Genomic DNA, 27,106 nt, shown 5'->3' on the forward strand with positions numbered 1-27,106 from the left:
GCCACTGCCAGGAGTGTGGCTGGTGACAACGGCATTAAGACGTCTGTCCATTTTTCTTTCTCCTTCACGAGTTTCCGTTTCTCCCACCATGGTATCAGGTTTCAATCATCATGACACTTCTATGGTGTCGTCGGGTGGAGGTCGAGGGACCATGTTTTTGGACGCTGTAGACCCGCGAGGGGAAGAGCGTTGCAGGCATTACGTTCGCTATGTATGCAGCTATTGCTTGTCACCCGTGCCAAATATGCGCCTTCACGCACAAATGGTGTGCGACACTTCTTGGAGGAATGCTATTTCACGTGCTCGGAACGCAGCTCGCAGCCCAGTGAAGAAAGATGGCAGCTTGCAGGAGGAAATTAATGGAGGGATCTATATCCAGCCCTTGATGACATTAGGTGTACGATCGGCGTTTTTAACAGCCGTTCTGCCTCTCGTCCTGCAGGACCTGTCCTTCATGACTGCTGCCAATGTGGGCAGTCGAGTCATCCTGGCCAACGACCCTGATGCGGACCGTCTGGCCGTTGCTGAGCAGCAGTCGACGTGAGGCCTCGGTTAATTGATAATAATATTATAGGCACGTGCAAATAGTGGATATTGAGTTCGAAGCGAGTGGTGGTTTTGACCGAAATTAGAGTGCAGCTCTTGAAGAGGAGGAGGGGAGGGTACGGAGGGGAAGGGGGGCGTACCCTCCCCTCCTCCTCCTCAAGAGCTGCACTCTAATTTCACATTACAGAGAATTGTAAGTGTCTTTCATTTTTTATATATTTCTAAAAGCGAGTGGTGATCTGTCAGGCTATCCACTATTTTAATTTTGATTTGTAGGGTGGGTGTGGTCTTGTTGAGTCCTTGTCTCCCATCTTTGTGGCGTCTTCTACCTTAGAAGGGTTTAGCATGTTTGCACAGCAATCACTGCTAAGGCATCTTTTTTTTTTAGGGGCGAAGCTCCTTAGGGTCTAGCCTTGTCTGGCGTCCGTGCTCATATCGATTGCCATCTCATCTGTTTTCTTAAAAAAAGAAAAAATGTTTGCGCAGTCGACAGGATTCGAACCGCTGTGGGGAGACCCTAATGGATTTCTAGTCCATCACCTTAACCACTCAGCCACGACTGCGGGACGAGTAGAGGGCTCTGAGATCTGGTAGTACAGTCGCTGACCGTTTTTTCGGACTCTGATATTTCGGACTTGTTCGATATTTCGGACCTAAAGGCGGAACCGTGACTTACCCCATAGAAATAGTGTATATTTACGACCAATGTTTCGGACAGCTTGAAGTCCGAAAGTTTGATTATTCGGACAAAATCGTTGCAAGCCATCAGCGGAAAACACCATCGAGAAGCGGCCATTTTGAATTCTATGTTGGCTGCAGATGGATTGGCTTGGTTTGGCAGCGCTACTTGAGCACTCCTGAGTCCTACCGCTAGGTGACGCTATGCTAGCCCTTTTTTCCCATTTAGCCGCACGTCATCATCATCATCATTATTATCATTTTGCTTTGTTTTTCGTTCCTTCGCGTCGCCAGTCGCCATTTTGCGCTCGTGGATTTGCGCCTCTGATCTGGTTCGGAAAACGCTGGCTTGAACGTCATGGCCCCATATGTTGTTCTGCCGCCGCGATCTGTAGTTAAGAAGCGCAGAAAGTACTCGACCATAACGCTAGAAAAGAAGGCAGAGATTGTCAAGCTAACAGAAAGTTGCCGAACGGAAACGGAGGCGTAACCTAAAACAAGGCACGCAGGCGGAACCTGAAACAAGGCACTATTTACGGCTTTTTTAAGCCCACTTGGAAGTAATAAAGGCAAGTTTTTCAATCTGCTGATTTTTCGGACTGCTCTATTATTCGGACATTTTTTTCGATTCCAGCGAAGTCCGAATAATCGGTCGGCGACTGTAACTCAAGAGCTGGGGATGTCATGGATGAAACGTTGCATGTAGCCGCTCAACGTCTATACAGGAAAAGGCGCTGCGGTCAAATGTGTATATAATCACGTTAAACTTTGCATGCATTGGCTCAACGTTTATAGACGAGAGGGCGCTGTGGTCAAATGCTCAAATGCATATATAGCCATGTTCCATGTTACACATTCCATACCAACGGAACCCGGAACTCAGCACTACCTATGAGCAATAAAAAAAAAAAACAGCACCATCAGTACTACCTCTGAACAAAATCAGTATCATCAGCACCATCAGAGCTTTGCCCCAATCAACATCATTCACCACGTGGAGATGCTGTCATTTTTTTTTTCTTGTTGAACATTTACAGGGCGTCTCAAAAAAATATTTGCCGTGTTGTTTTCATTGCAGAAACAAACTCTGCATTGTCAAACGCTCTCCAACCAAGTGGAGGGCTACGGTCCGGACCAGAAGTTTCAAGGCTTATCATTATCTGGTTCAAAAGTTGTTCTTTTTGACCGCTAGCAATAAAATTTGGGTGGAAACTGAGCATTTGGCTATGCATAGTTTATTCTTCAAATAAAAAAAAAACTTCTAAAAAAAAGAATTTGTGAGCACCCTGTATTATTTTTTGCTGTTTTCTGGTGTATAATCTTAGCAGTGTCTGAGACTTTATATTGTGCTGTTCCTTTCTGTTTCCATTTTTCTCTTCCGAGTTCTCAAACCACGGTGAATGCTGTTCTCTTCGTTACTTTAAATCCCCCCCCCTCCCAAATTTTTTTAAATTTTTTTTTTTAATTTTTATGTTTTTGTGAGAAGGCCCTTATGTGAAATACATCAATGAAGCCAACTTTGTTATTTCTTTTGTTCTTTATGTCACAGTGGCGAGTGGAAGGTCTTCACGGGCAATGAGATAGGCAGCCTGCTTGGGTGGTGGCTTTGGCGCTGCTTTCGAGAGAAGAATCCCGATGTGCCAGGTGAGTAGCCTGAAACGCTGATAACTTTTGTACAGTCAAATCTCGTTAATTCAAACCCACTTAATTCAAACTTCTGGATAATTCAAAAGAACATGCAGGTCCCGTCCTATGTGTCTCTATGGGAGAAAACTCCCGGTAATTCAAACTTTGCTTTATTCAAACAAATTTTCGGTCCCCCTCGAGTTCGAATTAACGAGATTCGACTGTATCAGATAACGACTACTGTGGAAACGTTCGCATCTGGTCCTAACTGCTAGCTCTACATTTGGGCAAAGATTAAATATTTGGCGGTGCATAGGTAGTCTATAGTGAGGTGGTCAGTTGGGCAAGTCGGTACTGATTGAACACAATTAGAGTTGGCACAAAAGGCTGGAACAAAGAGAAACGCGTATAGACGACAGACGAGCGCGCTTGTCTGTCATCTACATGCTTCTCTCTCTTGTTTCTGTCTTCTTGTGCACAACTTCAACCATGTTTGTTGGTAGTCTATTTTTGTGGTGAGAAAAACATGGTTCTTTTTTCTCTCCAACACTTGGTACTAGCCAATACTGCGAAAGTTTGGTCAGAAGGTCTAGAAAAGCTGCTGTCTTTTGCTTCTAAATTTCTGTTGTGTATTGTTCAACGCCTAAAGATGCAGAGCTTTTTGCCACAGTCTGCGTAGAAACGACGGTGAGTGATGGCTGTTATTGTACGTAGTAACGCACACTTTTATGTGCATCAACCCTTCAATCACTTGATCACACACGACTCAGCCTCGAGGTCACCGAAGCATGTAATAAAGGGAAAATCCTTCATTCACACGATCACACACGTCACAGCCTCGAGGCCACCGAAGTATGTATCAAAGGGAACACACTTCATGTACGAGTCCCTGCCCAAGACTAGATAAAGACAGGTACCGTTACGAGCGGTGCATTGCTTTACATCCGACAGCACATGCAGATCAAGCTCTACGGTGAAAAACGTGTACCGGCGTCTCCCGCCAACTGTAGAAGAATCGGAAGACTCTGCCACCTAGCAAGAGCCGAGTGTGTGCACTTCGCCTGGCGTCGTGGGCTTGAATGTGCACTTACATGTGCAAGTGCACGTGAAATAGAGTTTTTTGCCCGGTGCAACATTGACACGGCGAAAGCGGCTGGGAAGTCCCCATAACAGACTGTTTTCAATACCCCATCGAGTAACACTGGCGGCCACCATTTCTTGGGCACGGAGCTTACGACGGATCCGGGCGCTTGCCGAGTGCCAACGCGGTGCTTGTCCTCGTTGCGAGCTGAGAAGAGTTCATGCCGGGTGCTGGCGCAGCCCTTGTGTTCACTAGGTTCTCAGAATTCATGCTCAAACAATGGCGGATTTTGATAATTGGCTAAGCAGTTGTTAGGTGGCTCATGCTTTTAAAAAGGGTATAGTACTGCTATCGCCGTAAACTAGTATGTACCGTATTTTCACGATTCTAAGCACCCCCCCCCCCCCCCCCCCCGTCTTCAAAACAGACATACAAAAAAAAAAAAAAAAGATTGCACGTGAATGTAAGCATTTCCTTTGTACGCAAGAGAAATATAGATGGAGACAAGCGCGATCGTCCGTGCTACTGGTGCTCTGTCAGTTCCGAGTGCCGGCGTGCTGCAGTGTGCATCACTCACATTGCTGGTGCTCGGTTTAAACACCAGTTTACAGATGGTGGCATGTGATGTCCAAACAGTGCTAGCGCGGGTACATTGCCTAGCCTAGCCGTATTGGTGCGCAGCATTTGCCAACTGCGATTAGGCTTGGAGTTTTGCGTGAGAGCCATCTCTCTTTCGTCTGCCTAGTTCGAGAGACTTGAGAGAGTCAACATGAGTGCGAAGCGGATTTCATACAAGCTGAAGTTTAAACAAACTGGGGTCGAGTTTGTGGAGGCAAACAGCAACCACAGCGTCGCCGAGCACTTCGACATTGACAGGGCTGGCGTGGTCCGTTGGCGGAAACAATGGACACAGGCCTTCGAGGGTGCCGCAACCCGCGAGAAGTTTACAGGACCACGCAAGGGCCGACACCCTGAACTTGGGAAAAGGGTTTGAGAGTTTGTCCGCAATGAGAGATGAGGCGGCTTTGCTGTCGCGGCAGTCTCAATCCGGCAGAAAGCAATGGAGATAACGTTAAGATTGTAGATCCCCCGCACGGCGTTCCACGCAAGCCAAGGATGGGTGGAAAGAACAATGAAGAGAAACGGATTTTCTCTTGGATGCAGAACCACGATATGCCAAAAGCTGCCGGTCGATTTTGAAGAGAAGCTCGTAAATTTTCAGCGGTATGTCACGAAGATGCCCCGAGAGACCTTCTGTGAACTTGATCTAACTGGGAGTGCCGACGAGACTCTCGTGTACACCAATATGCCAAGAACATTGGCAATGAATGAAGTTGGTGCTCGGGAAGTGAGACTTTGTACTACCTGCTATGAAAAGCAGCGGGTGACCATCGTGCTGACGGCCGAAAGCTGCCACCTTACATCATCCTAATATGAAAAAACATGCCAAAAGACGAAACCTTTCCCTAGGGCATCGCCGTTCGAGCCCAGGAGAAGGGATGGATAATTAGAGAACTGATGCTCGATTAGATTCAGGGATCTTGGCAGAGACGCTCAGGAGCATTGCCTGCGAGACCCAAAGGCACAAAGTCGACGCTTGTGCTTGACGCATTCTGCGGACACCTTGCCCGGAGACAAAGGAGGAACTAGAAAAGAACAACTGCGACTCTGTGGTCGTACCAGGCCGGACGGCCTCACTGCTGCTCCCCTTCGACGTCTCCGTAAATAAGCCCTTTAAAAACAACTTGCGGAAACTATACAAAGAATTATCCGGAACCACGATTGGAAGAAGTCGTTGACGGGAAGGCTGCAAAAAGCTTCTCCCTTAACAGTTGCAACAAGGATCGCAGGCACTTAGAAGAGGATCTGAGCTGATGTTGTCGGGGGCAGATCCAGAACTCCGTTTTGGGGGGGGGGGGGGAAGGGGGGATGGGGAGGGGGGCCGGAAAATTTGCAAAGATACTATATTCCCATTCTTTCTCGTGCACTGGGAGGTCCACCCATGTGAATTACCCTCCGAGTAGGAGGGAGGGGGGGGGTCGACTTGGTTTGGGGGAAGGGTGGCCGCCCCCGTCGCCCCCGCCCTTGGATTTGCCCCTGGATGTTGTTGTGCATTCTTACGAGAAATGCTGTGTCACGAACCACATGATGGATTTGATGATGGTATTCTGCGGGATACACGAAGTAGCGCGGGCAGCAGCTGGAGCGGCGGCACAGAGGACTCTCCTTCTTTGTCGAGTTGCAGCGAAAGTGAGTGACAGTGGCAACGCAGTGGACTGTCTAAAGGGATGTGGCGAGCCAACTATAAGTATCTCCTTGTTTGTTTTTAAGTTCTTTGTATTATTTATTTTTGTATTTCATTAGATAAAGTGTCGTTTCTTATGAAAAGCTGTACCGTTTTAGTGGATGGGAAAAAAAGGGTGGCGTTACGAATCTAGTAACTACGGTAGTCATAAATGTCACATAACACAATTTTTTGGCTGTGCACGGTTAGATGAAATGTCTTTTATTTCTGATATTCTTTTACACTCTGTAATTACAAATGACAGAAATATTGTGAAACCGCAACGATTCTGTACTGTTTCAGTTTAAGCGCGAGTGTACCAGCAAGACTGAGCACCGACTTTTCGGCAGGCATCCCTTGCCAAGCATGCGTGCTCGTGCAGTGCAAGCATCATTTGGGGCAACGTGCTCATAGCTTTGATTTCGTTTGCGCATAAAGTGAAACAAATTATCTACTACAAAAAGAAGAGCTTGCCTTTTGTTTGTGTCGCGCATTTTACTTCAGTAGCCTGTGTGCCCTACATACTTCTCAAAAGTCGGCACCCCTGGCGGCGCCGGCAGCATGAATTTCACAAAATCGGCGCTTACTGTGTTGTTGAGTTCGAAGACCATGCGTCGATTACTCGGCGACGTGCCAAACCACTACCACGTTTTCAAATGCACCCAAAAAGTAGGCAGCAAAAGATGAATAGCAGAACAATTAAAGTTTTCCCTTTGAAGACGCATAAACACCGGGATAGAAGAAATTGAGTCTCGTAGAACCACATGCAATGGGCAGTCCCAACCAGTGCCTGCAGGGCGATATTGTTTCTAGCTTTGAAGGCAGACAAGCAACCAGAAAGAAGCAAGCTCCCTCATTTCCTCCTCTCCATTCAAAAAAGAGGGAGACCCTTCTCCTTTTTGTGGTGAGTGGCTCAGGGACCCTCTCCTGTTGGTAGAGGAGGACAGAAGAGTGCGAGAGGAAATGGAGGGGAGGAAACTGGTAACCGGCTTTCTGCCTGGCAGAAGACAATTCTGTAGGTTAGCCTTAAGCAGCATCTGAGATTTTAAAGGAGCTCTATGGTCCTTTATAATCTACACATTGATGCTGTAAAACAGTTCAGGGGCCTACAGAGCCTGCAACCAATAACGAACATATTAGAGGGTGTTTGGCTCGTAGTTGTGCATCAAAGGATTCTCCAAAGTAGTGCTTAAACTGGGAAAACACTCAACTTATAGGGGCAGGGACGGCCAAGAAGCTTTGTGCGCTCAGAAGTCCATGAAGGTCTTCTCAGGAACCAGGTCCGAGAACCCAGGCTATAGCTGTTGAAGCCTATTTTTGTGTCTTAGTGATAGTAACTCCGAATGATTGCTATTTTTGGTTTGGTTTTGCATAGTGGTCATGTTGCATCATTGTAGTCTAGCTTAAATGTTTCTTTTTTTTTTTTTTTTTCAGCCAAGAATGCTTACATGATTTCCAGCACCGTGTCTTCCAAAATTCTCAGTGCCATTGCTGCAAAAGAAGGCTTCAACTTTGTGGTATGTTGCTATTTTATTAAAATTCTCTCCCCCTCCCCCCCCAACTTTCTCTTGGTGCATGAGTGATAGTTGCCAGTGTTTCTCTTGTGATGTGCCTGATTTTTGTGATTTTATTTTGGGCTGCTGACATTGTGGAACTCTCGCTAAAGCCCACCTGCTTGACTAAACCTACTTTTTGAAACTGGAAGGTAATTGTTGAAACTTGCACGTTTTTAGTATTTTTTCTTATTTGTTTTTTAAGCATTGTCGTCTGGGACTTTGCCACCTTCATTGCTTCCAGTATTTCTTTTTGAAACCTGTTTTCTAAAACCTACATCGTGAAACTTTCACAGTGAAAGGCGAAACTTTTCACTGCTGACTTCCGTCTTGTGCAGGAAACTCTGACAGGCTTCAAATGGATGTGCAACAAAGCACACAACCTGATCAAAGAGGGCAAGACTGTGCTGCTAGCTTTTGAAGAAGCTATCGGTAAGCACACAGTTCAATGCTCCTTTTCTGTTTGGGATGACGGTCTCGGAAATTATTTAAAGTAGTACAGTCAAACCCGTTTATAACGAACAGCAGGAAACGCTATCCTCAGTTCGATATAGCAAGAAGTTCGATATAGCAAAAAACATTTACAACAAACTTCCACGATGAGTTCGTTGTGAGGCGAGAGCTTCTCTTTCTCTCTCATATCTTCACTTCTGCCTCGTAACAACGCACTGAAAAGTTTTTTTCTTTCTTTCTTTCCCCTGTGCAGAGTATTTTTTAGCTTTCTCCCCTTCTAAATCGCTCCTCTTCGCTAAATTTTGTTCGCAACTTGAGCTTTTGAAATTTTCTTTCTTTCCTACTTGTTTTTTTTTTGGGAAGGGGGGGGGGGGGGGGGGGGAGAACAGGCTAGAAGACGAATGTCTCTGCGTTTTTGGAAGCCTTGCAGGGGGGAAACGTTCGATATAGCCAGTATGTTGTTCGTTATACAGCATACTTTTTACATGCATTTTTATTTAAATTTTCCGTCGGTTCGATATCGACAATAATTCGCTGTACGTGGGTTCGTTCTAAACAGGTTTCACTGTAACAGTTTTAAAAATAAAAATCCACTCGTGTATACGACGGTCCTCCACGGCCGGGAAAGTCAGCGCAGAACAAATTACTGCGAGAGAGCTGCTACTTGTCTTATCTATTGGAGCCCAAATGTGTGTCAGTTGTTACATTTTTCTAAATCACACCTCTTTGTGTTGCAGGCTCGCGGAAAATGTATTTGCAAGGTTTTACTGTGGCTATGTTTTGATGCACCTTTAAATATGGGGCCCATCGATGTTACTAAATGTATAAGACTTACCGTATGTACTGAGAGACTCGTTCTTGAGGATGGCACAGTCTTTTTGTGGCTTCTAAAACCTGAACGACATCCGGTTGCTCTAGTCATTTGCTACACTTTGTCTCAATATGGTTTTTCTTGCACCATGTTGCCTAGAATGCATTAACGACTGGTGCGTTTACCGCATCCTCAAATGTGGTCCCTCGATTTCCACCCGATGACGTCGTGAAACTGTCGTGCCACGATCTTGGCGGTGGCTCTGCAACGAAGGGGTGTCTGGCCGGCGCCTGTCCTGCTGCAGGTCTCGCCAGTAATTAGAGTTATAATTCTTTAACACATTGCTGTTGCGATGTGGAGATGCATTATAACAAGCCTCCCTCCTCTGTTACTTTCTGCGAGCGATTTCGGTTGGAGAACTTTCATTTCGAACACTTGTACAATCTTGTTGCATCCCGGATTCTCGTTGTCGACGAGCCCCGCGACTTGCCGTCGGTGCAGCCTTTCGAAGGGGTGGTGCGTTCAATTTTGCAGGCTACATGTGCGGAACGACTGTCCTGGACAAAGACGGTATCAGTGCGGCCATGTTTGTGGCACAGCTGGTGGCCTACCTGGAGACGCAGAACCTCACTCTCTTCGACCAGCTCTGCGCCGTCTACGACAGGTGGGACTCTTGCTTTCGCTTCTTGCAGGCCGAAAAATGTTTATTGTTGTGTTAATTTACTATATTTACTGATGGGATGATTAAGGTAGAGAGGAGCTTCAGTCGTCTCACCTCCGGCGCAAGCGTCCTACCTTCGATAACACTTGGGCATCTCGCACGCCTCAAGTGTGCATGCTCAGCCAAAGCACGACGAAAGGCAATGAGCGCATGCTGGAGGCGTTTGAAAGAGACGCCCAATTGTTGTCATTCTGTTAGTGACTACAGTGCAATCCACTTATAACGATAATGAGAAAACCCGAAAATGCAATCGTTATAACTGATTATCGTTGTATCTGGAATACAAAGTCGTCGTTTCTTGTCTAGAAACTCTGTAAAGTGATCATTATAAGCATTATATTGTTATAAGTAAATTGCACTGTATAATGCTTTGGACGAGCGCCTCTAAGCTGTGTGAGAAAAACAAACCAAATTTAGGCACAAAAGAATTTACCTGGAACTCTTTCGAATGAACGCATTATTTACGGGACTTTGCTACTGCCTCATCGCTGGGCATTTATTTATTTGTTTATTCAAAATACCTCAAAGGCCTTTCGGCATTATATGTGCCATACAGCTTGGTAAAAAAAAAATTAACAAAAGAGAAATGAACCAAAACTTTATGAGCACATGCTGCAGAACATATTGACATAAAAATGTATACGTAATAATCATAGAATTCAGGCATTTCATAAGAGCAAATGTAATGCATAGACGCATAATAAATTTAACTCTCAAATATCTCGTAATACAACCTAAACCATTTTGTCTAATGAATGCACGGTAGTTAGTTATGTAATGAAACTGGTGGCTCATTTTGAGTGGAAATTTCCTGGATTTGAAATAGAGACAACGGCATCAGGAAGATTGTTCCAGAGTTTGATGGTGCGTGGCAAGGAAGAGTTATTGAATGCTAATGTTGACAGAAAAATATTTTTGAAGCTCCTCGTGTTAAAGTTACGTGATTCTTCATTAACGGATATAGTGGTGCAAGATGTACCTCTGTTCAAGTGGAACCGTTACATAATCTGTGAACTAAGGTTATGAGCAAAGTTGTATGTCGCACTTCCAGCAAAGAAATATAATAGTTTTGTTTTGTTAATGATACGCTGTTGAAACATGAGTATGATAACGAAATAAAACGGGCGGCTTGATTTTAAGGAGATTAAATCTGGTTCTTTAGGTAGGTTTGCGGACAAGACCAGATAGAGGGCGGATGTATATCCTAATTTTGGGCGGACATATGTTTCGTGCGACGGCTGGGTCAACCAGTTTTTCCGGCCTTTGTAGTCTCCCCTTAACACGGAGCAGATTGTTTTTTCTTGTGCTCCTTGCACCTTGACAACACTGGGACTTATGCCACACCTCGATGAACAGGTACGGATACCATGTCTGCAACAACTCGTACTACATCTGCCATCACCAGCCGACGATCTGCAAGATGTTCCAGCGTCTACGGACCCAGCGGGGCAAGGATACGGTAGGGCAGCGTTTGTGCGATGTTAATAACCGTCGTATCTCATGTTTACTGTGGAGCTGCAAAGGCCTAATTTGCCCAGTTTAGTGTCTAAGGACAAATAATTCTCGACACAACCTTCTGGACAGCTACCGCCATCTATGAGCAACAGCGGCACATAGTACAGCTCGGCTGCTCTTCCTTCTTGACTAGAGTGGAAGGGCTGAAAGTTTTTGTTAAGCCATTGCATTCGAGGTCTGGCTACAGTAGGTATTATGTTTTTTTTTTTTTTACTTTTTCAGTTTCACTCTGAAAGGTAAACCCATACCTTATTTTCATTGAATTCGCTCCAAATTTGAAGTGTACTATCTCTGGGGGTATTAGGGTAATAATATTTTGCACAAACATTCCTCTGATGCAAACGACTTGAGGAAAGCAATTTTCTTCATATAACCCCTGTTAATATGAAGTACCATTTATCGGAACAAATTGTATCCGTTGCACATTAATACGCTCTCCCGATCATTCTGAACCAGCTTAGCATCAAAAATATTGAAATTAACAATATATCAGTGAGCATGTTACATGATGTTGCCATGTGCATGACCAAGAAGGAAGGGTTCTTTGTGCTTCAAGAAGATTAGAGTTTACTCTTACCCCAAGTGTAAAACATAAGAAGGCCAACATGACCTTGCTGAACATTCGAGGCTGGACTCGTGCGCTACTCAAGTGTCCCGTCGATGCTGCAACGTTCACTGCTGTTTTATCGACGCTCTTTCTTTCTTTTGTTTCTGGCACAAGTTTGCCGATTGAACCTTTATTTTCAATTTACACTCGTCAAGCCTTTTCTATCCGCAACAGTATGTTTGTCAACCCTTTTGTCCAATTCCAACAACAACTTGTTTCGTTTGTTTTTTTTGTTCCTTTTTTTTTTTCAATGTGTAGAGTGTGTTTTTTTATTTTTTTTTAACGTACAGGAATAATAGGTATCTTCGCATAACAAGCTGAAATTTTTATCAAAGGTGTATTTTGGTGGTAGAACTTACATTGTGAAATTTCGAAGTTATGGGAAGCTTCATTCTTGTTAAAAATTAGAAAAACATTCATTACGTTTTAAGTGTCAAGACTGAGTTGCTCGAGAGAAGAATGACTCTTGGACAACTCAATCATCCGTGTTGGTACTCTCACTTCACAAGAGCGGAGCTACAATTTAAAATTTTGCATGGTAAAATTCACTAAAATACATGTTTGACAAACTTAAAAGTAAACATTTGACAGTGAACTGTCTGGCTGGGAGTAATTAATTATTAAAAAGTTCAAACACCAACGAAGCCCTTCTATAGGGAACCTACGTTTCGAGGCCAATTTGGCCTCCTCTTCAGGGACGACTACGGCTGTTGCCGTTGAGCAGCATACTTTTATTTTCTTTTACGGTGGGTACCTAGTCTTCTTCATCTTCTACAGCTGTAGAAGATGAAGAAGACCAGGTATCCACCGTAGGAGAAAATGGAAAGGACACTGCTCCTCAACGGCGATAGCCCTAGTCGCCCCTGAAGAAGAGGCCGAATTGGCCTTGAAACGTAGGTTCCCTATAGAAGGGCTTGGTTGGTGTTTTAACTTTTTAATAAATAATGTATGACAAACATTGGAGCTCTCTACATACAAATTTTAAAAAATGTTTTCGGTTAGTTTTACTGCTTGCCCCTCAATTTATGCTGCCCTAAATGTGGAGGGGGAGGGGAGGGGGTGGTAATCTGTTAAATGCATGCCTGCATTTCAAAATGTGGTCCACTGCTGCCGCATTTTTGGGGGCTTGGGACCAGTCTAGCTCATTATAAGCAGCTTCTTTCCCTTGTCTTTGTTTTGTAAAAGTAAAAAAAAGTTACTCTTATTACACTATTGTGAGGGAGCTTTTTTTTGTTATATTAAGATTGCAGTTTACCCTGGTGCATATTAACGTTTATTTTTTCTCATCTCGCACTGGCAGTACCACCTTCGGCTGGGATCCTACAAGATCAAAAACGTCAGGGACCTTACAACCGGCTACGATGACACGCAGCCAGACAAAAAGGCTGTGAGTACTAAATTCAATTCTTATTTTCAGTCTGTGTGTGTGTGTTTTACTAATTAAAGACCTGGGACCAAGATAAGTGTGAGCCTCGGAATTGTATTAAGCATGACAAAGCACTATTTGAAGTGATTAGAGAAGAATACAACTCAGCCGAATGTATCGGGCGCATCAGGGAATTGATGCACTTCAACTAGGCCAGGGGTTCCAAATGTTCTGACCTTGAGGAATCTTTGCTCTTTTGCTGTCTTTGCTCATTAATAGCCGAGGAATCTTTTCCTGTCTTTGCACTGATGCAGCAAGGTGGTGCAAAGGCATATAGACCTTGCATACAATGATGTTCATTCTGAGGATTGTTTGGCACATACAGTCGCCGACCGACTTTTCGGACATGTTCGATTATTGCGACGTTTTTGCTGAACCGTCACTCACCCCATAGAGATAATGTACAACACTGACCGAAATTTTGGATGTCATAAAGCTTATTGCTCGATATTTGAGACATAATTTGCATGATTTCCTCAGTTTACAGCCACAAAACAGCTGTCGCGATAGCACTGCGAGCTTAGTTGCCGTCATTTTGGTTGTTTTGATTTTGCCCTGTAGCCTCGATACCATGTCCTACGCAATAAACAAGCTGCGTTGAGTCTATAGCCGGGTTTTACGGTTCCGCTATAGCCAGCATGGCTGCCGTCTGCTTATTCTTATGGTTCTTCCAGTTGTTCTCGTGGTCCGTTCTTTCGTGTGCGACAGCGAGAAGAGCAGCCGTCTGCCTTTCTTGTGGTCTTTGAGCGCGAAGGTTTTTTTTGCCGGTAGGCTTAGTATTGAAGCGAGCTGGGTGGACTAAACGTTGTCTCCAAATAGTAGTGCCAAATGGCGGCAACTTCAACTTCGCTGTTTGTGTCAATGAACATGCCGACAAAGCGTAGCACCGGGATCAAACAGATAAGCAAACAAGTGAAAAGTGAACAATATAAAGCAGAAATTGCACAAGAACTTAAACTTGACATCAAGCAAGTAGAAAGTGGCCAATACGCAGCAGAATATGCGTGAAAATTTGAAAATATAGCTGAAATTGATTTTTTGGACCACTTGATTTTTCGGACAATTAGGGGTCCCCTCCGAGTTTGAAAAATCGGTCGGTGACTGTAGTGCATGCTCATTCTTGTGAAAAAATTAGAAAAACATGAAAGACGTCTTTAGTGTGAAGACTGAATTGTTTGAGAGGAGAATATAAAATGACTCTTGCACTAACCAATCATCCGCGCTGCTATTCTCACTGCACAAGAGCAGAGCTACAATTTAAAAATTTTTGATGTAAAACTCACTAAAATATATGTTAGACAGACATTTCAGCTCTCTACATACAAAGTTAAAGATGTTTACAGTTTTCCTCTCAATTTATGCTGCCCTAAATGTCCCGACAGAACTCCCTAAAGCTGTGCACCGCTCCATCATACGGCTAGCTATGGGATGCATTTTTAAAATGGGTAATTTTAGCGAGAGGTTTGGGCGTGCTTTCAACATGCATCAGTCAATGTGCTCTTTACTATGATCTTAGTTGAGCATTGAATATTTGCAATGAAAAAAGGGAAAAAGATGCTACAAGAGCATTGTTTTCCAACAGGAGAATTTGAAATCTGGACAGTAAGCGAGAGGAGCGGGGGGGCACACAGTCAAATGTGCATGCAGTGCCACTGTTACATTATTACTTACAATAAGAATGAGTTATGGAGGACAAACTTTAGCTTTCCAGACAGCAACAATTTTGAATCATGATAAAGTCAAGTTAGTTTTTGATGTACCGACATCCGAATTTAAACGAGATTGTATAACAAATCTTTCCAGTGCTCTCACATTTTGTTAGCACCTCTTCACCTTCTTATACAGACACTGTTATTGTTTTCATTCACTGTTATTGTGAAAAAAGTGTTATTGTATTCTAATTTTTCTTTCTCATTTTAGCAACTTGTATTCAACAAATGTTTGGCCATTGACCCTAGTATAAAATTGCACATAACTCTAGTGTTTAGACTATTAAACCATTCCGTGAAAATGTATAAAATTTTGTTTTTAGTGTGTCTAAGTTATTGATTTTGGTTATGAATCATTTAGGTTGGTATTATGTGTGATTGGATTTGGCTATTGGAGCTATTTGAAATTTCTGTATGGTGTATTTTTGTATTTGTTCTTTTTCCTTTGAGACTTTTATCTGTATGATGACTGCTGCATACCAAGAGGGGGCTAAGGCCTTGTAAGCCACTTGCGCCATTTGCCTTGGCCCCCTCTGTGGACCAAGTATCCATAACACAAATAAAGGAAGAAAAAGAAAAAATTGGGTCAACAGCTTGTGTCATTTGGCTGGTGGCAGTGGTGGTTCAGCGGCGATTGGCTTTGCTGCATTATAAGGCTGTGCCGCGGGAAGGCCAAGCTGCCAAGCTCCCCGCATTGTGCGTGTGCCTGCGATTTCATTCGTAAGCATGTTTAGAACTACCGTAAAGTTCCGAAAGAACGCCCACCCAAAATGAAGAGGTAAATGGTGAAAATCATGGGATGGGCTATTTTTGGGGATGCCACAACAAAACTTTATCAAAAATTAATGACGAACAGCCTGGCACAGGCTACAAACGGTGTGATGCGGGAACTGACACGGCAGATTGCGTACACCGCAAATTCACGTTTTACGATGCAATAAACATGCAGGAATTCGCTACAAACTCCTGTGTTGCGGGAGAGGATACCGTAGGTTGCAGGCGCTGGAGATTCGCCTTTCATGGTGTGAAGGACCCGCAGAAACCTGCTGAAAACTCGCATCCCACGCGAACGAATACCACAAATTGCAGATGCAGCAGATTCAAGTTTTAGGGTGCAATAAACACGTGGGAACCCACTGCAATCTTGCCTGTCACGGGAACCGGTAACGCCTGTGCAGATCGCGGACTAAAACGTGGGAATCCACTACAAACTCGTATGTTATGGGAACAAATACTGCAGATCATGAACGCAGCAGAATCGTATTTTACGATGCAGAAGGTATACACGTGGGACCAGCTCACATGGAATTGATATCGCCTGCACAGATCGCGAACAAAACACAGGAATCCTCTACAATTTGTGTCACGGTAACGGATGCCTCAAGTTGCAGATACAGCAGATTCGCATTTCACGGTGCAGCATACACGGGGGAACAGCTCGCGTGTAACGGGAGTCGATATCGCGCGTGTGCAGATCGCGGACAAAAATGCAAAAACCCGCTATGAACCCGCTATGAACCCGCTTGCCAGACGTGCCGGTTCAGCAAAATTGCTTGATTGATGCAATTCCTGTTGGACATCGCGTGTCGTCCGATGGGAATCGGGGGTGGGTGATGTTTTGGAATTTTTATATTACAGGTATTTAGTCCAAATCTTCTGATGGGTGATCTCTCGGGGCGGACATTCTCTCGGAACTTTACAGTAGCGCTTTCTTTTTTGGAAATGTGCTTTCATTGGTTGGAGCACATGTTGTATGTTGAGTATCTGGAGACAGAAGTTAGAGCAGACAAGGTTTTCCAATGCCATTCTAGGTGCTGCCCACCAGTAGCTCTAGCGAGATGATCACATACTACTTCGACAATGGCTGCGTCATCACCATTAGAACCAGCGGCACGGAGCCCAAGATAAAGTATTACAGTGAGCTGTGCACCAAGCCGAACGTCCCACGATCGTGAGTGCCCTACAGTTTTTCGTTGTTCCTATTACAGTCAAACCCGTTTATATCGAACTCGCAAAAAAAGTCTACCAGTTTGATATAGTGGGTAATTTGATATAAAAGTTTTAATGAATTTGACTCTCAAAAATCCACTTTCTGCTGGTGTATTACACAATGAAATAGGTAGTCTTGCATCTTCCGCTGCTTTTCTTCATTGCATCCGCGATAACAATATTTTTCAACGGTATCGACGGACTACAAAATGCTGAGGCCGCTGCCTTCTATATCCCCATGTCAGCGCCGAACTATGTCGATAGCACGGAGCACCTTCGAGCAGGAGCACCTTCTCCTGCAGAACGCCGTTTTGCTCTGCAAGTTGGCTCTCCCCTAAGGCAGGCGGCTGGCTTTTTTTTTTATTCCGGGCGGCCGCGTCAACCGCCCAGAAGAAAAATTATACTCCCTTTTGCGGACAAAGCGGGGAGAGCGATCACGGAGCACCCTTTCCTTTCCAAACAATCGACATGGCCGCCCGGAAAAAGAAAAAAAGCCAGCGTGCTCTGCAAGCTGGCTTCCCCCCAGTGCGACCGCTCACTCGCATTGGGGAAAGCCAGCTTGCAGAGCAAAACGGCGCTCTTGGCAGTTCGATATATCGGTAGCGGCTGCTATTTTTGTTCAATGCAACCATAGTTTTTACTATATATTACCACTAGAACACTACTGTGCACGAATATTGTTCGATATAAGGAATAATTCGATGTAAACAGGTTCGATATAGTCGGGTTTGACTGTACCACATTTTCCGATCTCTAAGTACTAGCATTGTCGTATAAGGAGTATTCACTGGATGCTATATTTGCGAGTGCTCTTTAGAGCACATGCTTAGAACAAGCACACGTTAATAGGTTGCTAAGACCGGCTCTTTATGGTGTGGAATGCACGTTGCAAAAGAACTGTGGAAGCTCACCATCAGCGCACGCTCAGCAGTTGCACGAACAGCTATGGCCACCAGTGAGTACTCCCTGTAATTTGCAACCTCCTATAAACAAACATTTTCACAAAAAGTTGGTATATAGGCCAGTTTTTGATAAGTCACACTTATATGCTTGTACTGTGGGCGTAGCAGGACCACATCGATAGCACGCATATGCATATTGCGATCGCGATATATACTCCAGGCAGAGCCAGTTTCAATAGTCTCACCAAGTCAAGCAAGAAATAAAACTGCTGTAAATTTGTGCAGCTAAAGTTTATAATTGTAGAGAAAAATGCGTATAAGTTGTACCGTTGCACAAGACACACAGACAAAAATATGGACAAAAAGCCGCAACTTATACAGTCGAGCCCGGTTATATCGCACTCGGGTACTTTGAATTATTGTTTATATCAAACAAACATCCCTTTGAAAATCACATGTAATAGTATAGGGACGTTGTCATTTTGTATTGAACTCCCATGGCGGGGACACTCAGTATAGCGAACGAAGTCTGGCTGCCCGTTGTTTTTCCCGCGATCCTATTGCGCGGGTGGCGAGCACATCGCTTGCATTGCTTGGCTGGCAAACCGCCAAGACAGCATACATGCCAAAAGATAGGAAGATATGCAGCAAAAGGGGAGCTGTTGTAAAAAAAAAAAAAAATAATAATCCGAAAAAAAAAAAAAAAAAAAATGGAGGATGGCAAAAGCAAGGGGAAGGGCATGTGGGCACGCGTGCAGGGAGAGCAGCAGGGAGTGCCCGCAGTTAGAACGGTAGCATGCGCCCTTTTCTCGAACACTGCTGATGCTACGTGACTCCCTAGCCCCAAAATAAAATAAGCAAAACAAAGTCTTGGGCAGGTCGAGTGGGTTGACAACAACCGTTCTGCAATCACATTTTGAACACCTCATCTTTGTTTACCTTTTTCTTTTGTTGTTATTGCTTTGCTCGTTTTTTATTTTTTATTTTTGCCTTTTGTTTTTTTGCAGCCTGAATTTTTGCACTTTCTTTTTTGCTGCTTGCTAAACTTAATTTTTTTTTAATGTGTGTCTCACTTTTTTGTTTTTGTTTTCTTTTTTTTATATATTTTCGTATTTTGTTTGTGCTGGGGGGGGGTGTGGAAGTCCCGGCCAAGCGCACATGTAAGCATGGCGGTGTTTGCTGTCCCCGCCAACTACGTTCTACTGTATTTAGCAGCTCTTAGATGCTTTATTTGGTAAGCTACCATTTGTCGCGACCTTCGGTATTAGCAGAGACACCAGAAATTTCAACTTGAGCTTAATTTAACATATTTTTGTATATCAAATTATTGATATATCAAACTATCTTACAGTTCCCCTTGAATTCGATGTATCTGGGTTCGACTGTACGTCATAAAATATGGTGCTTTAATCAGAAGTACTTTTCAATTTACAGAAACCTCTCCTGGTCGCGGCACTGACGCAATAAAGCAGTGCAAAAGCACACAGACCTCGTAAAACAATAATGCACATATTGTATGTGGCTCGTACAGTAATCCCTCGTTATAATGAAGTTGTTTGTATTAAAGTTCAGCCTGGCCCCGATCAAAATGCAAGCATTTTAACCGGATTATTCGAAGTGGATCAGCGGTTGACCACGCTTATTACGAGGGCCGCGGTGCCGAAAGCACAAAAGCCTACACGCGCACACGGAGAACCTTGCGTTCCCTCCCCTTCTCCACCGAAGCAAACAGCAAACTGGGAAAACGGAGTAAATGGGTGACGGAGGGCAGAGCGCGCAGAGCTGGCAAAGCACCGCTTTTGATGCCGATGTGCCGACGCCGGGACGCTGGCAGGGAGCAGCGGGACCAGCGTGAACGTTCCGAAGCTGTTCAAGGCGCCCGCGGCCGACATTGCTAGACTTTTGTTGGAATCGGGTGAAAGGAGCGATTGAGCTTGGAGGAAACCATCCCTTCAGGAGACCTCGACGTGCGCGCCTGCGGCATACAAAATGCACACGCACGTCTCGTCGTATGTGAGATTGGGAGTGTTTAACGAAAGTCGCTTGAGGTTGAGAAAAGTGGCCGGCTCAAGTTAGAAATTGCCAAAGAATTCAACATTCCGGCATCAGCTGTTTGACACTGGCCACCATTTTGCAGAACAAGCAAGGCATATTGGGCAGGTTCGGAAAGTTTCTCATGCAGGAGAAAGCGCCTTCGCGACCCGAAGCGGAGATATTGCCAACTGCTTCGCGCACGTCGGATTTTCTTTCGTCAGCACGTTTGCCGAGCTTGCGCTCGGTTTGCAAAGCTGCAACGACATCTACAGTAGTATGTGAAAACATGTTGGCAAAGCCACCAAGGATAACTTTGATTCGTTTGCGCTTGTCAGTGCGGACGTTCCCATTGTTGCTCCTGCCACAAATGCTGCAATCGTAGACCTTGCTTGCGGCCAGGGTCAACACAAAGCGACGTCGGAGAGGCACCTCGGGAAGCACTGTTGAATGTGGAGACGCGAATCAGCTGTTTTGAAACAAAGTGGAGTGCAGCGGCGGTGACAGTGTTTTGTGATGCTTGGAGCAGTTCGAGGAGAACTGATTCCCGGATGAAATCATCAGCAAACTCCACCTAATTATTTTTTCACTCTGTAAACTTGCTGCAAGATGTTCCTAACCAAGGTTTATTTGATTAAATGTACTGTCGGAGTGTTCCGCCGTGTTCCTGTCCGCAATCAAGCTGCTGGCACTGTTTTTTTGGCTTTATCGCTTTTATTGAATTATTGCTTATATCGAATATTTTTGCTATCCCATTGACTTTGTTATAGTGAAGGATTACTGTAGTTGCACATCGATATAAAACTTGGATCTGTTAAGGTATGGATAGTGCTTTACCTGGAAAAACATTTTACTTAGGATCGGGGATAGTTAAGGAAATTTGGGAGGTGGGAAAACCAACGAGGCAATTCTGGAAAACTCCTGGGATGCCAGCTTGGGAACTGTAAATTACGAAAGGCCGGTGCGCTAACAAGTGGCAGTTTCTGCTTTCCACAAACAGTGTTCTTTGAAAGGTTGGCTGCATACAACCGCCACGTCAAAGGTTTCCGTTTAATAACTGCTCGCAAAAACTATTATTTTGTAAAAAAAGTATTTTGCAATGACAACACTGTAATTGTGAGGCTGGTTCACTTATTTGTGTCGGCTACATCCAGAGCAACTAAAAGGACCAGCAACCAAAACACCGGGACAACCTTGACTCGTGATTGCTTCACGAAGCTACTTTTTGCATTGCTTGGCACACTGTGTGCGGTGCGCAGTTCTCCCGGTGACTTTGTCGTTACTGTCATTTCGGTCGCTCCGAATGGGAGCAATGCAACGGTCTGAACCAGACTTGACTGACAAAAAAAAGTGGTTTGCTCAACGGTGTACGATATTTCGTTACATTTTAGATGATGATGCAAGCACGAGACCATAACCTTTTTTTGTGCGAGCAATTTGCCCTGGGATGTATCCTAGTGGCGGGTACAAGAGATGCTGCCTGAGATGCGAGAGTAGCAGTTGACTGTTTGTGTACATGTGCAAAAGGCTAGAAACTTGGAACCAGATGTACACCATATCTGAAATGCAAACAAAGATAGTAGCTGCTTACGAGAGAACACGTAGGTGTATCCGGCAACCCTGGATTTTTTTGCTGTGAGTTCGAAATAATTTTGGACAATGTTTTAAGCATCCATTTCTCATAGGTACAGTGCAATCCATTTATAATGATGCGCTGCTTATAACGATTTATTTTTACACTAGAAATGATCAGATTCTAGTCCAGATGCAACGATAATCAGTTAAAACGATTGAATGTTCGGGTTTTTCATTATCGTTATAAGTGGATTGCACTGTAATGCGTACATTTGATCTTGCAGATACTTTAAAACCCTCGGTCTAGTTATATGCAAATCGGAGGCGTTTCCAGGGCTATTGATAGATGGCGGCAGTGTGCCGGCACATTCCCTATACTTGGCATTAACCGTCTCGCGCTATACTGCCAAGACTAGCGTGGCTTCCACGGTGCTGCAGCCCCACATTGCTGTAAGGGCGCATGCGGCTTTGTCTCGTGTCTCACTTGAATGCACTCGCGCAACTAGCTTTGACAGGGTTGAAACGCTGCGGAAGGTACGCTAAGCTTCACCATTTGGCACAAATTCCTAGACGACGCCGAGTGTAGTATTTGCCTGTCATAAGCCTTCGTAAAGCAACGTGAAAACCAGCTTTTAAGCCACGGTCACGCCACTAATACTTCATACTGTTTGCAGACGTGTGCGAAGTGTGTAGGAAGCGAACGTGCATCAAACGTCCTCGAGGTGCGCCCGCAAATAATTCTGCCGTTATGTTTACAGCTTTTGTACGATGTATAAGCGGCGTGACTGCGACTACAGGGTTTCTGCCAAGTGCTCATGCCCGCATCTCTGTTCCAGGGAATGGAAGGCCATGGATGCCGAGCTTAAGGAGATTGTGAAGCTGATGGTCAACGAGTTCTTCCAGCCAGAACTGAACAACATATCTCCAAAGGCCGATTAACGGAGTGAAATTACGCTAGGAGACGTTGTCCGGAGACGACTAATGCCGAATTTCAATCTTCATCTGTTTAGTTTTGTTCGGACTGTTTGTTTCCACTTTTCGAGTACCTACGATTCGTTTCTGGCGACGGGACGTTGCGGCGTGAGTCTGTTCCATTCTCCTGTGTTCCGGTGGATTGTGCTTAAGCAACAGGGTCGTAATTCTATTTAAAGTTTTATTTTTTCGTCTTTGAAAGTTCAAGACCCCTTTAGAGGCATCTGACGCCTGCCCACTTAATAGATATTATATGCATTATGAGCCTATTTTATTAGAAAGGAAAGGAAATAAAGTGTCGCACTGCATCCTTGTGCTAGTTCGTGCATTTTTTTTAGCAAACTGCCACAGGTTGAAACTCGACACTAGCATCATACTTGGACGTAAATGGAGTGAGGTGATTGCTGTGGCACTTCCGCTAAAGTGCTTACCCTGTTCTTTATATGTGTCACCAAAACGTGAGGAATCTGCGTCACCATTGCACCAGAAGATAGTCGTTTTGCTTTCTCAATGCTGAAACTAAGAAGTCTGCCCCCACTACACCTTTGGGTTGTTACGATCGGCCCGTTTAAACTTTCAAAACTTTCTATATTGAAGGCTGACAGTACCCGAAAATTTTACAATAGCTCTTATTGTTTGAAGTCTGGTTGCGTGGGTTATAGTTTGCTACGTAAAGTGGGCTTCTCCCCATGCAGTAGTGCACTGCAGAGAAGTGGCCCCATTGGAGTGGAATCACGATTTGGCATCTCAATATGCCTTAGCACTGCCACATGCCGACTTGGACATTCCAACTTAATGTAACTTGGTGGCAGACTTGTACGGTACTCACCACAAGTAATCAAATTACTTGTAGTCAATCACTTTTTGGAATAATTTTGTAATCATCTGATTACATTCATTAAAAAGTAATTGCAGCGGTAAATTGTTTACTTTTTGAAGTGCAAAAATTCCTTCTAACCATTATTTTTTTCTCCTCCCGTTTCTATTGGTGCCCTTTGTTCATACAAGTTTCTTAGCAAGGAATCCTTGAACCAAATCTCTGACAGATGCATGATTTACCAAAATTTGGAGATTAAGGAGATAAATAGTCCATCATTCGATGATTCTAATCCAATAATGGACACTACAAAAGACCTGTTTTCAAACTGGCAGAAAACTCTGTTGCTTTCAAAATCTGAAGTAATCGAAGAAGGTTACTTTTTCAAGTAATCGTCAATTACTTTTCCTCGAGTAATTAAGTAATGTATACTTTTTAAGTGAGAGTAATGTTTGAGTAACGTGGACAAAACTGCTTGGTGGAGTTTGATAAGAGAACATAACCTCGATGTAAAATTTTTCAACCGTACATAGAACTGCAGCTAGTATGCAAGAATATATCTTGAATGGCAGTATTCTGACTAGCTGCTGCTGTCATTTGTTGAGATTTTGTTTTTCACATTTGAAATTTAATTGGGGCCCACCCAAGGGGTTTCTAAATTTTCTCAATTGGGAATAGCTGAAGAGCTCTATACGACGCATGATCAAAAAGTTCCGGGGCTGATTTTGTAGCGTAAAAAGGAGAGGGCAACAGAGTGGTACGCGCGCGGCAGTCGAAGGCAGAGACCTTCCTGTGTCGTTATGCCAAAGGGCGTCGCTCTGTGGACTTTTAGAACTGCGCTACACGAGTTTGTTTGACTACATGCAGGAGCATGATGGCGATTTCTCAATAGACTGCGAACCAAGGCGAAAGCTAACATCAATTTTACGTAAAACTCAGCAAATCTAAAACGGGGACCTCTGATATGGTTTAAAAGGTTTATGTCAAGAGGCGGTGAGGTGTGCGAGGCGTTTTGAGTGGCACTCACGCATCAGGGACGGTAGGACATTGCTGGAAGGCGAAGAGTGGTAGGGTGGCCTTATCCGATTGCTCCTTGACTTCAGTGACATTTTGCCATTTTTGAGGTGCGAGTGCCACCCAAAACACCTCGCACACCTCACTGCTTTTGGGCATAAGCCTTCTAAATCATTTCAGAGGTCTCTGTCTTAGATTTGCAGAGTTTGACATAAAATTTATGTTCGCTCTCGCTTTGATTTGCAGTTTATGGAGAGATCGCCAGTATGCTCGTACATGTGGTCAAACAAACTCGTGTAGCGCAGTTCCAATGATGCAGGGAGGGTCTCTGCCTTCGACTGCTGCGCGCGCATCACTGTGCTGCCCTCTCTTTTTACGCAACGAAGTAGGTCTCGGAACTTCTTGATCATACCTCGTATTTTTTCTCATCTTATTTTTACTCCCTTTATGTAGGCTTTTCATTTTTAGTTAGCACAGTAATAAAAAAATAAGAGCTTTTTAGCAGTGGATGAATGGAAGCTTTGGAATATTCATAATGAGTTCAACTGGATTGCTATTAAGGACAATATTTATCACTTGCAGATTTCTATGGTGATGAAACTGTCTACTACATAGAAAATGCTGTTGACCTGTATAACTTCAACGAAACCTGCTTGAAACCTCAAACTGGCAGAATATTGTTTTGTTTGAAGATTTGGCATCTTCAGGTCTTGCAGATATCAGGTCTCTGATGACACATTGGCTGCCAATCCTAGTTTTCCTACAGGTTCTCGAGTTATTCCTACCATCTTTACCTACCTTCATGCTTAGTTTGATGTGCAGAATGAAGTTACGAAAACTTGGTTCCTTAAGTGAATTAAAAGTTGCACAATTCTAACTTTCTTAACTTGAACAAAACATTCAGTTTTGGTACTCAAAGTTATCCTACAGTGAAACCCGTTTAGAACAAACCCCCGTACAGCGAATTATTGTCGATATCGAACTCACGGAAAATTTAAATAAAAATGCATGTAAAAAGTATGTTTTATAGCGAACAACATATTGGCTATATCAAACTTTTCCCCTCCCGGAAGGCTTCCCAAAACGGGCAAACAATCGTCTTCTAGCCTGTCCCTTTCCCCTAAAAAGAAGAAAGAAGTAGGAACGAAAGAAAACCCCAAAAGCTCAAGTTGCGAACAAAATTTAGCGAAGAGAAGCGATTCAAAAGGGGAGAAAGCTAAAAAATACACTCTGCACGCAAGGGAAAAATTTTTTTATCTCAAAGCGTTTGCTCACAAAGAGAAGCGATTCAGAAGGAAAGATAAGCAAAAAAAACAAAAAAACTGCACGCATGCAAAAAAAGAAAAACTTTTTAGCGCGTTGTTACAAGGCGGAAGTGAAGAGATGAGAAAGAAAGAGAAGGCTCTCGCCTTACGACGAACTCATCTTGGAAGTTCGTTGTAAATGTTTTTGCTATATCGGAACTACTTGCTATATCGAACTGATCGTAGCGTTTCCTGCTTTTCGTTATAAACGGGTTTGACGTATTATAATATGGCCTTATATCTTGGACCTAAAATCACCGTACACATCGTCTTGCTGTTTTTCATTAATCGGCAAGTGGTTCAAAAGTGACTGCTAGAGTGGGGCTTAAACTCAAAGGATGGCTTTTGTAACATTCTTATCATCATAAGTAACGTTTTAAAGTACATTTTAGCAGCTAACAGAGTGTTCAGGGGAATTAAAATGTCTTCTCTACACTGCCCAACACTGTTAGCGTGAACACGACATCAGCGCCTTTTTGCATTTTCGAAAGGTCTTCAAATTTACTGCTCACGTTAGTGCCCCAGCAGTTTTGACGACAGCATTTCGATTTTTAGAAAAAAAGAAAAAAAAGGAACAAGGATTGCTTTTTCACACTAACTGTGTCGGGTTAGGTACAATAGAATCTAATCTGTGATTGCTTAGCAGTGGAAAAGCAAGAAGTCATCATCGTTTAGTTTGATGGGCGTAGTATCAGCAGTACAAGAAATGGCAATGAAATATAGACTTGTGCTCCTTACGGTGCTTTTCGCTGCTCCAAATTTGTTGCACTATAAAGAACATGAAGTGTTAAGGGTTACTTGACCCACATTACCTCGTAGAAGCTCATTACGACAATATACTTTAATTCTCGTCACGTCACTTATTTTTATGCCCTCCTTTCTGACAGGATGTTTCACCGAGGACTTAATAGTTTGTCGTAAAAGGATACTTGAAATAAAGAAGTTATTTACTACGCAATAATCTTAATGTCCTCGGTGGTGGTCATGTTACGAGTGTCGAGCGATAATTGGCTAATGAGTTAACTTACATCTATTGACTAACTTTTGAAATATTCACGGTAGCTGGCACATACCAGTGTGTTGCCCGTCGTCAAGATATTCTGCTCTGTGCTATTCTCTGGCAAATTTAAGCCTCAAGGAGACGGAGATACCTAAACTAAACGCCAAAAAGCAGCGGACGTCCCTCCCGGAAGCAACGTTAGCCTCACCAGCGGAAGCGGTTAGCGAATCCTCGCTAGAGTAACTGAACGGGGCATATACAGTTACTTTAGTCATCGCGAGCCGATCTGCATCATGGGGTCGTCCTAGCAAAGGCTTGCCATACCCTGATGTCTCTAACTTGCTCGGAATCTGGTTTGTGTACCCGGACAGAGCCATTGCCCCTTTAGAATATTAGCCCGTCGCTCAAAATTCAGACAAAAGTTGCTTTCCCCAACCCGTTCACGCCGAAGCTGACAGTGCTGTGGAAGCTACGTGCTCGTTGGGCCAGCCA

General features: G+C 43.9%; 1 protein-coding gene across 1 annotated transcript in view; it reads left to right on the top strand.

Moving 5' to 3' along the window:
• LOC115321374 (phosphoglucomutase-2) overlaps nt 1-22,787 on the top strand; it is a 60,899-nt gene extending 38,112 nt beyond the window's left edge. Inside the window, exons 8-16 of the mRNA XM_029981584.4 lie at nt 443-540; nt 2,774-2,868; nt 7,650-7,732; nt 8,107-8,200; nt 9,567-9,696; nt 11,110-11,212; nt 13,176-13,262; nt 16,822-16,961; nt 22,344-22,787. Coding sequence (XP_029837444.2) covers nt 443-540; nt 2,774-2,868; nt 7,650-7,732; nt 8,107-8,200; nt 9,567-9,696; nt 11,110-11,212; nt 13,176-13,262; nt 16,822-16,961; nt 22,344-22,446 — 933 coding nt within the window. The 3' untranslated portion in view covers nt 22,447-22,787. The remainder of the gene's footprint in view (nt 1-442; nt 541-2,773; nt 2,869-7,649; nt 7,733-8,106; nt 8,201-9,566; nt 9,697-11,109; nt 11,213-13,175; nt 13,263-16,821; nt 16,962-22,343) is intronic.
• Nucleotides 22,788-27,106: the final 4,319 nt, after the last annotated feature.

Source organism: Ixodes scapularis, unplaced genomic scaffold (assembly GCF_016920785.2).
Source record: "Ixodes scapularis isolate PalLabHiFi unplaced genomic scaffold, ASM1692078v2 PGA_scaffold13__105_contigs__length_92229423, whole genome shotgun sequence".
Taxonomy (NCBI): domain Eukaryota; kingdom Metazoa; phylum Arthropoda; class Arachnida; order Ixodida; family Ixodidae; genus Ixodes; species Ixodes scapularis.